Raw genomic sequence first — 14,506 nt, forward strand, 5'->3', positions numbered from 1 at the left:
TCTACCTCAACCTGAGTCCACTTGTCCTGGTAGCGACCACTTCCTTGGGGGCAGGGTCTGGGTCAGCGGGGAGTGAGAGGGTCTTGGCCCCCAGGGGAGAGCCCCTCAGCACCACAATGAGGGCTTCCCAAACGGATCACGACCCAGGCCCTGGGCAGGGTGGCCAGTGCAGGGCCCAGGGATGGAGGGACTCCCATCAGGGACCTCAGGGAGAAGGGACCAGGCAGCCCGGAAAAGTCTAGGATCCCATTGCCCCCTGACCACCTGACACCATGGCCTGACTGGGGGTAAAGAAATCACTCCCCACCCCCATGTTAAAAGGGACTCTCTCACCTGGAATCTTGCATCAAACGAGGAAAAAAACCACACAGGAGAGGGCCTGTTTGCACATCATCTGTATTGTCACATGAAGTGCACGTCCAGAACGGCTGACTTGGAAACGACCTATTAGGTCACACGGAGTCCGGCCCCTGGGGGCCAAAGCGGCACCGATGCCCATGGGCCCTGGGCTTTCCACAGGCGGTGGCACAGACACCTGGTCTCCCCAGACTCTGGGGCCCAGTGCTGGGAGAGGCCAGCTCACGCCTCAGGCCCTTCCGCTCCTGGGCAGCATCTCCCAAAATGCGTCTGGGGAAATGCGGTTCCCTGGGGGGGTTAATAGCTGTTCCTTGAGAAAAGGGTTCTGTAGTCAAATAAGTTTAGGAAGCATGGATTAAAACAAGATTCCATGGAAGCTCTTCTACAGGACTTGGCCTTTACAACTATCCCAGCCCTCGTGAATGTCCAACAGAGTGTGTAGCATTTCCCAAAGTTATTTGACCACAAGACCATTTCTCTTCCCAAAGTGTCTTGTAGGCTGGTGTCTGGTGGGGCACCCCGTGGAAAGCGCTGCCCTAAGCTATCGATGACCATTAATGGCAATGGCACCTGTGTTGGGTGGTGGGTTGTGGGCATTTCGCTGGGCGGTGTGCTGTGGTCAGGTGGGCACAGCCAGGAACTCAACAGTCATGATGGTGAAAGGACAAGATGAGACTCGGCCCCTCTCCCGCCATCCTGGTTCTCACCTGGTACCTCCAGAGCAGAAGCGGAGCAGGGCTATCCCCACGGCTGGGCCCCAGCCCGTCCACAGAGGGACTCAGAGTCCGACTGAAGGAGCAGGGGGCACCCCGCAGGATGGGAGGGACGTGCCAGTCACTGGTGGGCCCACCTGAGGTCACCAGCCTCCAACCAAGATTGGGGAGATGGGCTGGGGCTGCCTGGTCCCCCCTCCCCTGCCAGCCCCATGTCCTCCTGCTGCCCCTCGGGCCACCCCCGGCCCCGGAGCCGCAGATGAACGGCTCACCAGGCGGAGATGAGCATCTGGCAGGTGTTGGAGGACATCCAGACCAGTTCGACCAGGCGGAACTGGAAGTAGCCGATGACGAAGCCGGAGAGGACATCGGTGATGTGGTGGCGGCCGATCATGACCCGAGACAGGCCCACACAGAGGGCCCAAAGCACCAGCAAGACGCGCAGGGGCACCGCCAGCACCAGGTGGCTGAGGAAGAACTTGGACACCATGGCCGCGCGGCTGGCGTGTCCGGCGGGGAAGGCGTAGGTATCCATGGTGAGGTAGTCCAGGAGGCCGGGGCTCGTCTCAAACGGGCCACGCCGCTTGATGAGCTTCTGCACGCCAGCCACCGTCATGATGTCCAGGAGCAGGGCTGCGGGCAGGAGAGAGAGGCCCCGAAGGCCGTCAGCGCCGCCTCCTGCGTGCTCGCCCCCCACTGCGCCCTGGCTTCCTTCACTTGAACCACGCGGGCCTCCGAGCAGGTTCCCGCCTCGGGGCCTTTGCTTGTGCTGTTCCCTCTACCTGGAGGGCCCTTCCCTGGGATATCCGGACAGATAAAAGTGCCGAATGAGAGAGTGGCGATCAGGCATTTTGTGGGCCACTGTGGGCCCGTCGGAGGATCTCATCCTGACAAATGGGGCCCTGGGCTGGTGGCTTTTCTCAAAGGACTTCACGGAAGCCCCCGCCAGTCCCAAGAACAGGCTGTTACCATCGCCATCTTTTTTAAGTTGAACTGAAATTCACGCAACACACAATTAACTATTTTTAAGCGTACGGTTCAGTGGCAGAGACGAAGCCCCGGAGGTTGGAGCATCCCTGCCTGCTCCTCCTTCTTTCTGGATGTTTCCCTTTCCCTCCCTCTGACTTCTCCGTCATTGCCAGGCCTCAGCCTAAATGTCACACCCCCAGCGAGGCCTTCCCTGCCCTCCGGACAACCCACGCTCTCCTCACGGCACTTACCCAGCCGCAACTAAGGAACCCGCGGGGTGGTGAGAGGTTCGGGGTCAACCCCTCACTTCCTCCCCACCACCATCACTTCACAGAAGGGGGGTCAAGCCAAATCTATTCTGTTCGTAGGCGCATGCCCAGGACCAGACACAGAACGGCAGTCTCCAAATGTTAGTTGAGTCGCTGGCCTGGGGTGCGGAGCCAGAGGGGCGGTCTCCTTTCCCATTTGGGGAGCTTGGGGGAGGCCTGGATCTCTGTCCGTCCTGCCTTCACCCCCCCCCCCGCTGTGTGGCCTTGGAGAGGCTGCTCTACCTCTCTGTGCCGTTAGACGAAGGCCCACGCCAAGGGCCCACGTTCATCCAGCTGATCACAGGGGCACCCGGTCAGCCAAAGTGGGGGCCTGCGAGTGCCACAGAGACCTGGGTGCGAGTCCCAGCCTCGGAGCCTCCTGACTGTGAACTTGGACAAGTCACCTAACTTCCCTCACCTGTAACAAGATATCCCAAACACCTGCCTCCCAGGCGGGGTCTGACACGGTGCCTGCAGGGTGACTGACTGTCCTGGGTTTGCCTGGGACACAGGGGTTGCTAGGACATAAGAAGTTCAGGGCTAAAAGAGGGAAGTCCCAGCAAACCAGACGGGGTGGTCCCCCCAGGAGGGCCAGAGAAGGGTGGAGGATTATCATCAAATGACAGCTCAGTGCAGCCTGGCTCTGGGAACTTTCCTGGAAACTTTACAGGAGATACAGAAATTGTTGGCCTGCAACCGCTGTTGTTCAGAAATGAAACTCCCCCCCCCCCAAAAAAAAAACTTTTGGGAAAAAAATGACACGATAGATGTTCACTGTAGAAATTTTACAAAATAGAAGACAAAAATAAGATTTTAAATCACCTGTAATCCTGCCACCCAGAGGTAGCCACCTTTCCAGAACCTTCTCTCCATCTATAGAGCGTAGATTTAATAAAAGCTGTAACGTGCTCTACACACAACATTCTGTAACCTGCTTTTGAAAGTTGCCAGGTCACACACCCCCAGACAGCCACGGCTGCAGCGTCCGAGGTGCCCTGGCTTCTTTACCTGTCGGTCCCAGCGTTGCATGTCCAGACGGCTGCCGGGTTACACTGTGCTCCCTGGTCAGTGCAGAACTCTCTTCCTGCCCTCTGCAGGGTTGCTGCTTGCAGTCTGGGCTCTCGGTTTGGGATTTGAAGCCCTGGCCTTCCCAGGGCCTGCCCCTCTCACTAGCCATAGGGCCCGCTGATGTTTGCCCACCCTGGGAGCAGCCAGGGAAAAGAGCAGAAGCAGGAAGTGGTGGATGGAGAGGCTGCCAGGCCATGAGGGGAGGAGCCTAAGGGAGGGCGGGAACCTTGTTCCACACCCCGCCCCGTATTTCCACGGCAACTGGTTCCCGGGAGCCAGGCCTCCCAGTCCACATGCTGCTGACCCAGGTGGAGGCCAGGCCCAGGCTGGGAGCCATCTGGAGCTCGTTGGGGGGCAGGGGGGGGGGTCACAGTCCCAGCAGGAGGGAGGGATCAACAGGGCAGGTGGGAGCTGGAGGGAGGCGGCTGCATCTGACCCCAGGGACCCTGATGCTGACGGAGCAGTCGAGGCAGGAGGCCAGGCTTTTGAAAGTTGCCCCTCCCTCACCCTGTGACAGGCTCTCTCCACCTGGGGAGGAGGCAGTTCACAGGTGGGGGGTTAAACTTGCAGGTTGCAGAGTCACAGGTGGGGCTCAAGTGCCGGTTCCTCTGCTCATTAAGACAAGTCCCCTCACCTGTCAGAGCCTCCGTCTACGCACCTGTAACAGGGGTTCTCACAGGATGACATGAGCTCCTTAGTGTCTGTGAAGTATTTAGAACAGCCTGGTATGTGGCGGTTGATGCCGTAGCTGCTGTTATTACTCCTAAGCCCCAGCCTGGCCTGACCCAGGTAAGCAACTTAAGGCTTTCAGACCCTGGAGGCTGGGTGTCATCAAGCAGGGGCGTTGGTGAGAGGGTTTCCTTCTCTGAAGTCTCACCAGGGTCAAAATGATGTGGCCCAAATTCCGAGACCCTCACCACCTAGAGGAAAGTCAGAGCATCCTGGGCCAGGGTGTGGAGGGGGCTAATGGGGACCAGGATCAGGCCCTAAGGTAGATCAAACCATGACATTAGCCTAGCCACTGGGAGATGTGGGTCATCTATCTAATTGGTGACCAAGTTTCTCAGCGGAAAACCAGGGCTCAGCAAGTTGGCAAGTTCCTGCTGATTTAAATCTGCCTTCCCAGACAAGTGTAAACCACAGCAGAGGTGCCCAGAGAAAGCTGCTGGGTTCAGGAGGAAGGCGGTAGGGAGGGGCAGTATCGTGCCTCCATGGGCTGCCCAGGGGGGATGCCGTGCTCAGGGCCTCGCTCCCACGTGGTGGCTGAAGGCAAGGCGGGCTTGTGCCTTGGCCTCCCCAGGTGTCCCAGTGCTCCTCGTGGGCTGTCAAGACCCACAGGCCAAGAACTGAGCAAGACCCACACCTTTCAAACTTTTTTAGCAGCAAAACATTTTTCCCCAGTGGAAGTATACACAGAGACTCAGTATATGAACAGATGAAAGAGGCAGCCCCGTGGCTGAAGCTGGGGGGAATGGGGGACCCTCCCCTGCCCCCTCGAGAGGCTTCTGGGGCTGGCTGCGTGCCGTGATTTGAGAACCCCACATCTGGGCCTTTGGGAATCTGCTTTTTCTGGCTGGCTCCGTCCCTCGTGGCCATAATGAGGTGGGGACTGCCCCACTGCCCTGGGCCTCTCGGGACCATCGGGTCAGCCTGGCTGTCCAGCTGGCCTGGCCCAGCCTGGGCTTGGTTCATTCATTCACTTGAGCTGCAGGTCTTGGGCCTCGCTGGTTCCTGAGTATGGCAGGCGAGGGCCAGGCCTGGGGCTGGTGAACCAGGCTGGAAGGGTGCCAGGTGGCTTGGGCAGTGAGGGTGGGGAAGATGTGCAGTCGTTACACAGGGGCCCCTTTCAAGGTGTGGCACGCCCACAGCCTCTCCCCACATCACGCTGCTGCTGTCTGGTTCTGAGAGTTGGGTGTAGAGGAGGCCATGGGGGGACAGCTCTCCAGCAGAGCTGGTGGCCCCCGGGGCCTCGCCGCTCCACTCACAGCCCCTCCCACCACTCCCGCAGGCGGCTCGCACCCCCTCCAGCACCACGGCCATCCCTCGTGTGACTCTGATTCTGACACTGTCAGCGCATAATCTGGGGCCCAGAAATAGAAGCAAATGGCTCCGTCACTCAAGGCTCCATGAATTCCACTCACACGGCCTGTTGAGCTCCCTGACCTACATTCCCTCCTGTAATGGGAGGGGGGCAGGGGGCCCCTGTGGGGAAAGGTCCTCTTGGCAGCAAGCTCAGGGGCCAGAGTTAGGAGGGGCCGAAGCCACGCCACCTGCCCCGACTTGCTGTGTGACCCGGGCTGGTCACCTACCCTCCCTGGGCCTCAGGGCAGAGGCTGCACACCTGGGATCCAGGATCAGAGACGGCCTCAAGGTCGACTGCTTGTGAATTTCATGACCTTGGCACGTCCCTCCCGCTGAGCTTCCTCCCTTCGGTGATAAAATGGGGATCATCCCAGAAGCTACTCTGAGGGCCGCCTGGGCTGCAGGGCTGGGCCCCGTCACCTGTCACGCCTTCCCTCTCAATAATCTGCACTCTCCGCCCCTCTCACGGAGCGGGGGCTGAGATGCCTGAACCCTCCTTGCAGGAAGCACACCCATTCTCAAGGCCCTGCTGTGCTGCCTTGGTGCCCACTATTCTCTCTCAGCCTGGCTGGGGGGCTGCCGGGATGACCCCTCATGGCCCCTCACGCTCAGCTGCTTCCCCTGAGATGTGCTCCATGGGACCAGCTCGGCAGCAATAAGGCTGGGCTGGGGGTGGGGGAGGGGTAGCTATGGGCCCTGCAAAGAGCAAAGACAGAGCCCATACCTCTCACTGGCTGGGGCTGGGAGGAGCGGGTCCCAGCTCTTCTGGCCTCTGATCCCCCATTCCGGCCTCTGCGGGAGCTGGGGAACCAGCCCGGTAGTGCTGTGGGGTGCTGTATATCGGTCTAAACTTTCTAAAGGGCATCTGGCTTCAGACTCAGAAGTCTTTCTAACAGGCCTCCCTTGACTCAGGCCTTCCATCTGTAAGACTATCTCCTTGGGAAGTAATTAGGGACGTGCCCCACATCAAGGATGTCCACTGCAGCGTTCTTGTAACACTGAAAACCCCAAACCAACCCAATGCCCTTGAGTCGGAGACAGATGGGAGAAACTGTGGTGGAGCGCTCTGGGGCCACTGCGAATGATGAAGCTGATGTGTATTTATAGCCACCGCAGGATAGCTATAGGGTTTAAGTGGGAAAGGCCAATGACCAGACTGGATTTACAGTAGGATGCCGTTTTTGTAAAATAAGATGTTAATGTGTTTATACGCAGAGAAAAAAGTCTGGAAGGCACCACGCTAAATGTTAACGGTGCTTCTAGCTGGGTGGGTTGATGAGGGCGATTTTTGGTGTCTTTCTGTAATTCTGCATTAAAATTTTTCTTACCATGAAGGTGCATGACTTGTGCACATTTAAAAAGAGTTATTTTGGGCTTCCTTGGTGGCGCAGGGGTTAAGAATCCGCCCGCCAGTGCAGGGGACACGGGTTCGAGCCCTGGTCCAGGAAGATCCCACATGCCACGGAGCAACTAAGCCCGTGCGTCACAACTACGGAGCCTGCACTCTAGAGCCCACAAGCCACAACTACTGAGCCTGTGTGCCACAACTATTGAAGCCCGTGCGCCTAGAGCCCGTGCTCCACAACAAGAGAAGCCACCGCAATGAGAAGCCTGCGCACCGCGACGAGGAGTAGCCCCCGCTCACTGCACCTAGAGAAAGCCCGGGCGCAGCAACGAAGACCCAACACAGCCATAAATAAATAAATAAATAAATAAATAAAATTTTAAAAAAAGAGTTATTTTTAGAAAAAGACAAGTATTGCATGATTCTGCTTTTATGAGGTCCCTAAAGTAGGCAGATTCATAGAGACAGAAAGTAGATTAGATAGAGGTTGCTAGGGGCTGGGGAGGGGGGCTGGGGAGTTAGTGTTTAACGGGTGCAGAGTTTCAGCTGGGGAAGATGAAAGAAATTCTGGAGATAGATGGTGGGGACAATTGCACAACGATGTGAATGTACTTAATGCCACTGAACTGGACACTTAAAAATGGTGAATTTTATGTCATGTGTATTTTAGCCTGGAGGGACCATTTCGCTGAGCCCTGCTGAGCCCTGCTGAGAAGATGAGAAGTGAAGCTGGGGGAAGGGTGGAGAACGTCCTACCTCTGCGGGGCTGCGCTGGTGTCTCCAGCAGGAGGGCTCCTGACCGTGAAGGTCTGGGATCAGAGTCTAAAGATCCAACAATTAGGGACAGGCTATGCAAGCCTCCTGGAGGGCTTGTCGCCTAAGCTGTGCCCAAGAGCAGGGGTCGGTGGGCTGGGATGGGAGAGCTGATAGAAGGTGGGTGAGCAGGGGCTGGGTGGGGGGGATGCTGTGAGACGCTTGGGGTGGGTGGGGGCGGCGCTGCCAGGCTGAGGAAGCAGGTTCTGGTTTCTGAACCCCTCATGCTTGGTGTGAAGGGAGGAGTGGGGCCGAGATGGGAGGTACATAGCCCAGAAGGCCCAGTAGGGCCATGAGAATGAGGCCAAGCTGGGCAAAACGCCACAGGAGGTCATTTTAGAAGCATATGATATGTTAGTTTGGGCGCAGAGAAAAATCCAGAGGCCCGTGACCCAAACTGCAATGGAGGTTAGTCCTGGGGAAAGGGCTTAAGGGAAACACTCACTTTTTTTTTTTTTTTTTTTTTTGCGTTACATGGGCCTCTCACTGTTGTGGCCTCTCCCGTTGCGGAGCACAGGCTCCGGACGCACAGGCTCAACAGCCATGGCTCACGGGCCCAGCTGCTCCGCGGCATGTGGGATCTTCCCAGACCGGGGCACGAACCCGTGTCCCCTGCATCGGCAGGCGGACTCTCAACCACTGCGCCACCAGGGAAGCCCGAAACACTCACTTTTTTCATCACCTGTTGTCGTCTGAATTTTCCTTACCATGAGGATGTATAGTGAAAAGGTGCTCAACATCACTCATCACTAAGGAAGCACAAATCAAAACTACAATGAGATACCACTTTTCACACCCATTAGGATGGCTATTATATAAAAAGAAAAGCGCTGGCAAAGAACACTTGTGGAGAAATCGGAGCCCTTTTGCACCGCTGGTGGGAATGTAAAATGGTGTAGCTGCTGTGGAAAATAGTCTGGGGGTTCCTCAAAAAAATTAAACATAGGATCCAGCAATTCTATCCTGGTTCTATACCCAAAAGAAGTGAGAGTGGGGACTTGAACAGATATTTGTACACCATGTTCAGAGGAGCATTATTCACAAGAGCCAGAAGGTAGAGATGATGGATAAACAAAATGTGGTCTGTCCATACCATGGAGTACTATTCAGCCTTAAAAAAGAAGGAAATGCTGACACCTGCTACAACATGGATGAACCTTGAGGACAGGCTGCTAAGTGAAATAAGTCAGACATTAAAAGACATATACTGTACAATGCTATTGATAAGAGGTCCCTAGACTCGTCAGATTCATAGAAACAGAAAGCAGAATGGTGGGTGCTGGGGGCTGTGGGGAGGGGGAGGAGGATTTAGTGTTTAAATGGGAGCTGAGTTTCAGTTTGGGAAGATGGAGAAGTTCTGGCAATGTGAATGTACTTAGTGCTAGTATACACTTAAAAATGGTTAAAATGGTAAGTTTTATGTTATGTCTATTTAACCAAAAAAAATGACATAGAAAAAAAAAGAATGTATAGTTTTTATAATCAGGGACATTTCAATAAAGATTCTTTTATAGATCATGGAAATAAGACATGGAAGCCATTTTCCACCAAGGACAGGCCCATGGGGGAACCAGGATGGGCTTGGTGAACAGGGATGGCCTGGGTCCCGTGTCACCTGGCCCCCTTTGGGATCATCAAGTCGGGTGTTGCAGGGGAAGGATAAAGGAGGGGATCAGGTCATCTCACAGGTGCCTAGAGCTTGGAGGGGACCTGGAGGGACCCTGGACCTGGGACTTCTTTTGATGCTGGCAATGGTGATGAGGATGGTGATGATCATTGACGCCCAAGCATCAACTGGCCTTCGTATGAGCCATGCACTTTCGTGTAGTGCTTCAGGGAAGTGTCCCAGCAACCCACTAGACAGATGAGGAAAATGAGGCTCAGAGAGGCAAAGTCACTTGCCCCGGTTCCCACAGCTGGGCCAGAATTTGCACCCAGGTCCGGCCGACTCTGGAGCCAAGCTCGTGCCAGCTGCTAAGATCCCTTCTGGCTTTGACATTTCCAGAGTCTAGGCAGCACAGCACACCCTTGGGGAGGAACGCAGGGACCAGAGCAGAGAACTTCCTCCCGGCCCAGCTGGGACTCTTCCCAGGTCCAGTGTCTGGAGCTCCATTTCCCGAGGCTCCTGAGTTTTCCACTTTGGGGCCAAGGAGAGCCCAAGTGCCAATTGTATAGGGGAAGGGCTCTGCCCTCAGGACTCTGCTGGGCGCCCTGGTGCTCGGAGCAGGGCAGGCAGGACCAGGCAGGGCCCCCCTCATCCCTCAGGGCCCTGCAGCTTCCACATCTGCCTGCCACCCACTGTGCTAAGTGCTTTACCAGCTCCCCGTGAATCCCCACCACAGTCCTGAAGCCCCATGTACAGATCAGGAAACTGAAGCTCAGGGATGGGAACTGACTTGACCAGATCGAGTAAGGGTCAGAGTGAGGACCAGGACGAAGTCCATTCCAACCTCAGAGCTCCAGGATTGAAGGGCCCCCCAGGCCCCCAAAGACTAAAGAATAGACAGATCCGTGCAGTTTGTGCTCCACGGATGGTCTTTCTTCCCTGGGCAGAGGGTGGTGTGGGCAGCTCTTCTTGGCGGGTCAGGTCAGAGCTGTGGGATTAACGCGCCTTGGTTATTTGCTGCAGTTTACTGGGTCCACATCCCCACAAAATGCCCCAGGCCCACGGACCACCCTGTCTGTTCTGAGCAGCTGCTCCGTGCCAGGCTCTTATCTCTCTGTCATGTTGGTACCTGGATGTGCCAGCAAAGGTGCTGGTAAAAGAGAAAACCCTTCCCAGATGCCTCCTTGCTACTCACAAGCTTCAGCGTGGATTGGGTGGTAAGCCCGACCTGCAGACGGATGGTGAGGGGGAGGACTTGGATTTGGTTCCCAGATCTACCACTTACGGGCAAGTGGGGGTGGGCAAGTCCCTTGACCCCTCTGAGCCTCAGTTAACTCTGTAAAGTGGGTGTATTAATATTTACATTACATGGTCATTAAAAAGATTTTAAAATCATGAAATACAGGACATTCATGGCATAGTACTTGGTACATAGTGAAGCTCAATAAATGATGCTTTTAAAAACTTAGAAATGACTGTCCTTCTTATTCAAGAAGGGAGGCACCTCGAACCTTGCCCTTCATCCTATGAAGCAAACTCCTTTGTGTCCACAGAATCTGGTTGCTGGAAAGAGCCGGAAGCCTCATCTTAACAAATTGTTAAGATGTTCGGAGTTGTTCCCAGCTCTAGTCCTGGCCCCATCAACGACTAGCCACATGGCTGTGGACAAATCATCTCCCTGTAGCAGTTATAATGTGGTTTATGCAAAACCGGGCACGTAGTAAGCGCTGAGCAAATTATGAACACAGCTTCACCACCTCCATCATCTCACGCGGAAGGAATGTGCAGACAGGGTCTAGGGAGCAGGGTTGAGAGGGAGGCTCAAGGATGCTTTCCCACCCCCATCTTGGGACACCTGACCCCCACCACAGTTTTCTTGAGCTACTGCTCTGTGTCAGGCTGCAGCGGGCACCGGGGAAACTGTGGGTAATGAGACCAGGGTTCTGACCCCCCCAAACACCCGGCCCAGCACCTGGGCCACCTTGCTCTGTCCCTCTGTCCCAAGCCCAGGGTGCGTTGCCTGAAAAGAGCACAGGCCTGGATGTCAGGTGCAAATCTTCAGACCTGGTGCAAATCTCCCGCTCTGAAGCTTTGGCCAGGTCGCTTTATTTACAGGAGCCTCAGTTTCCTAATCTGTAAAGCGTGAATGGTAATAGCACCAGTCACACGGGACTGTTTATTTGGCCTAATAACAAGTAATGTATATCATTTAGGAATAAGAACAAGAAAACGTTGATGGTACCAGACCCAGCCATCTCCTGCACGAGCAACTGCTGTTCTCCCCTCCCGACATCCCACTCACAGAGTGTCCACCCCAGATGCTCTGAGACCTGAGTGGGGAGCCACACTGCACTGCAACTTCCCCTGGGATGGCAGTTCTCAGTGGCCCAACACACACCCCTTTGGAAGTGGAACCCCTTGTCAGTGTTTGCTTAGCCTGAGCCATTCCCCCCGCCCCCAACTTGTACCCCAAATCGTGGCTGTGCTGGGAAGGGCCAGGAGATCAACATGGCCCACCGTGGAGGGTGGCAGCAGAGGGTCCCCGAGCACCTGGGGGATCTGGAGGTGGCTGGAGGGTGGGCCGCATGGGGGCTGGGCACCACCTCCTGGATAGAGGAGAAGGTCTGCTTTCCACATGGCGCCCACGTGGCACTTGGCACAGCTCAACTGAAAGACGCTGGTGACAAAGACTTTGCAAAAACAAACCAAAGCTCACCAGGCCCTCCTCTCCTCCAGCGACTCACCCAGGGAAGCGGTAGGTAAGGACTTCAGGAGGCCACAAGCGGGTGGGAGCCCCAGACTGGACCCCTGCACCCCCAGGCCCTGTGGGAGGATCCTGGGCAGCTTGCAGGGTCCCTGAGCCAAGCAGGGGGTTGATGGGAGCAGCTCACAAGTGCTGCCTGCAAGCAGCCTAGGAACTCAAGGACCCCAGCCTATGGGATGGGGTGTTACAGGGTTAGACACCTCACTGCAGAGTACCTGCCAGACTCCTGGCCACTTCCCTCGAGGCCACGGCCTCCAGCACCCCTGTTCAAGCTGCTCTTTCCCCAGAGCAGGGCCCCTCCTCAGAAGTTCCCACTGGGGCCCCGCATTCTCAAGGCCCTCACTTTGCAGGGGGCTGTCATCTGGGCATCCTCAGCTCTCTCTTCCCCAAGCCGGAGGCTTGCCTGTTTCTGGGGCACCCTCCCTGCCTAACCTCATTAAATGGTTCCAGTCGGTTTCTGAGGGCCCCGCTGGTCCTGCTGGGGTGGGCTCCCTCCCCGGGCCTGGCGGGGTGGGTGGTGGACGGCGGGCACACTCACCCAGAAGTAGGTTCATGAGCACCTCCTGGCCGGCCAGCGTGCTGCTCTTCACCAGGCAGAGGATGGTACCCCCGATCCAGGGGATGCCGTGGCCTGTGATGCCAATGAGCTTGACCATGGAGCGGGCGCTGGCCCAGGACGCAGCCCGGCCGGCGCACACCCCCAGGCGCTTGGACATGCAGATGTCAATGGCCAGCAGGGAGTTGAAGGCGATGCCCTTGAAGGAGGGGTTCAGCTGCATGCAGTCCTCCTCGGGCAGCTGCTGAGACTGGCGCCGCTCGCGGGCCCCATCGCATGAGGGCTGTGCCGAGGGGCCCGAGGCCTTCCTGCCCGAGCTGCGGGGCTCCGGCGCCCCCTTGGGGGGCTGGTTCAGGGACAGGAACTCGGCCCGGTTGAGGACGTTGTTGCGGTCCCGGGCCCGGGCCCGGCTCTGGGAGGCAGGCATGGTGACAATCACCCAGCGAGGGCCGGTGCCAGCCTGGCTGTAAAGGCCTTCTCTCCAAAGACGGAAGCCCGGAGCCTCCGCTGCTCCCGGCCTCCCCTCCTGCTCTGCGGCAGCTGTTAAATATAGAGTACGGGACTGCACATGGCTGTTTACCTCCGGCTGCCACCAGGCTCCCAGGGAATGTCAGTGCCAGCTGGGCAGCCAATCGAGCCCCCCAGTGCGGGCCAGCGCCAATGGAGCCACCCAGGAGGTGGACACATCCACAGCTGCAGCCTGGCTGCCTCGGGCCTGGGCTATTTAAATCTTCCAATGGCTTGCTCCCGGGGTTTGGGGGACTCTGGGAAATGTAGTCCTCCTGCTGCTCTGGCCTCGGCTGTGCCCCAGGCCAGAGGCCTAGATGGGGGCCCCCGACTCAGCCCTGCTTTGACCAGCTTCCCTCTAAGCAGGCCAGACCCCTGTGAGCCAGGCCCGCCTGACCCACTGGCCTGGACAGCTTGGACCTGGTCCCATGGACTAGACGGTGGAGTCCAGGCCAAAGACCGCTCCGGACACCAGATGGAGTGAATGACGTCACTGAAAGCATCACCCTGGGTCCACTGGGGCTGGGCCCAGCCCCTCCCCTCTGTGACAGCATTTCAGTAAGCTGGCAGGCTGGTCCTTTTTACTTTCAGTCAGTCTTGAATTGGGCTTCAGTGCATGACCGTTCAATCAAATGGCAATCTGTAAGATTCGATTTCCATTAGAGGGAGGGGTAATTAATTGGTTGGTAATGGATCTGCCCCTCGGAGATGGCCTCCACTGCCCAGAAGCTTTGCGAAGGACAGGATCACTGAAGCAGCTTCAGGCAACCCGTAACTAGTTCCCGAGCTCCTGGACCTGTGCTAGGTGCCTGGAACACTGCAGCGAATGGAACACATCGCATGCGTCCCTGTCCCCGGGAAGCTCATAGTTCAGCGGGGATTAAACGAATGACACGTGTGAATGATTGCAAGTGTGCAGATGGGTTGCAGGATCATAGAACAGGGCTCCGGGCCTGGTCTGGGAGTTGTGGAGGGCTTTTCCCCGGAAGGAAAGGCAGGTGAGAGGCCCTGGGCAAGGGAGAGCCTACCTCCTGCCCTCCTGCGAGGTCTGGGGGCCCATGTGGCAGTACATGGACTGAGGGGGCAAGAGACGCTGCAGACCCAGAGAGGGGCAGACCACGAGGGCCCAGACGAGGATTTGGGGTTTGAGTCTGGCCTCCCTGACTGTAGGAACCCAAAGTCTCCACAGCCCTTTTAGGGCTGACTGGGCCCGGGCTCAAGGGGAAGCCACCGGTTTAGGGCAAGCAGCAGAGTCGGGGGTGAACGTCCTGGTCTCATGATTCACAGCACCCAAGGCCTGTCTGCCCAGCTGGGGTGAAGGCGGGAGTCCTTCCAAGCATGGAGACCCCCATGAAGCCCCAGGCCCACCCCACAGCCTCCCAGGGACAAGGTCCAGAGCCTCCCAAGGACAGGAAGCT

At 57.0% G+C, this 14,506-nt stretch overlaps 1 protein-coding gene across 2 annotated transcripts; it reads right to left on the minus strand.

Moving 5' to 3' along the window:
- Positions 1 to 249: 249 nt before the first annotated feature.
- PLPP7 (phospholipid phosphatase 7 (inactive)) lies at positions 250 to 13,173 on the minus strand. Of its 2 annotated transcripts, none has more exons than XM_081236849.1 (2): positions 3,356 to 3,674; positions 250 to 1,703 (listed from the first exon to the last, which is right to left on the minus strand). In XM_081236849.1, exons 1-2 carry the CDS (start codon positions 3,609 to 3,611, stop codon positions 1,339 to 1,341), a joined length of 621 nt encoding a protein of 206 aa, XP_081092975.1. In that variant the 5' UTR covers positions 3,612 to 3,674; the 3' UTR covers positions 250 to 1,338. The 2 variants fall into 2 exon arrangements, with proteins under 2 accessions (XP_081092975.1, XP_081092976.1); XM_081236850.1 differs by lacking the exon at positions 3,356 to 3,674 and adding an exon at positions 12,564 to 13,173 and having other exon boundaries at positions 252 to 1,703.
- Between the last annotated feature and the right edge of the window lie 1,333 nt (positions 13,174 to 14,506).

The sequence above is a fragment of the Mesoplodon bidens genome, assembly GCF_964165515.1.
Source record: "Mesoplodon bidens genome assembly, chromosome: 6".
NCBI classification, from domain to species: Eukaryota; Metazoa; Chordata; class Mammalia; order Artiodactyla; family Ziphiidae; genus Mesoplodon; species Mesoplodon bidens.

Excerpts from the sequence above, each read along its gene's own strand:
- PLPP7 (XM_081236850.1), bottom strand. The coding sequence starts at position 13,008 with ATGCCTGCCTCCCAGAGCCGGGCCCGGGCCCGGGACCGCAACAACGTC. Across the intron at positions 1,704-12,563 it reads GCTCATGAACCTACTTCTGG|CCCTGCTCCTGGACATCATG; the intron begins GTGAGTGTGCCC and ends TCCTGCCCGCAG.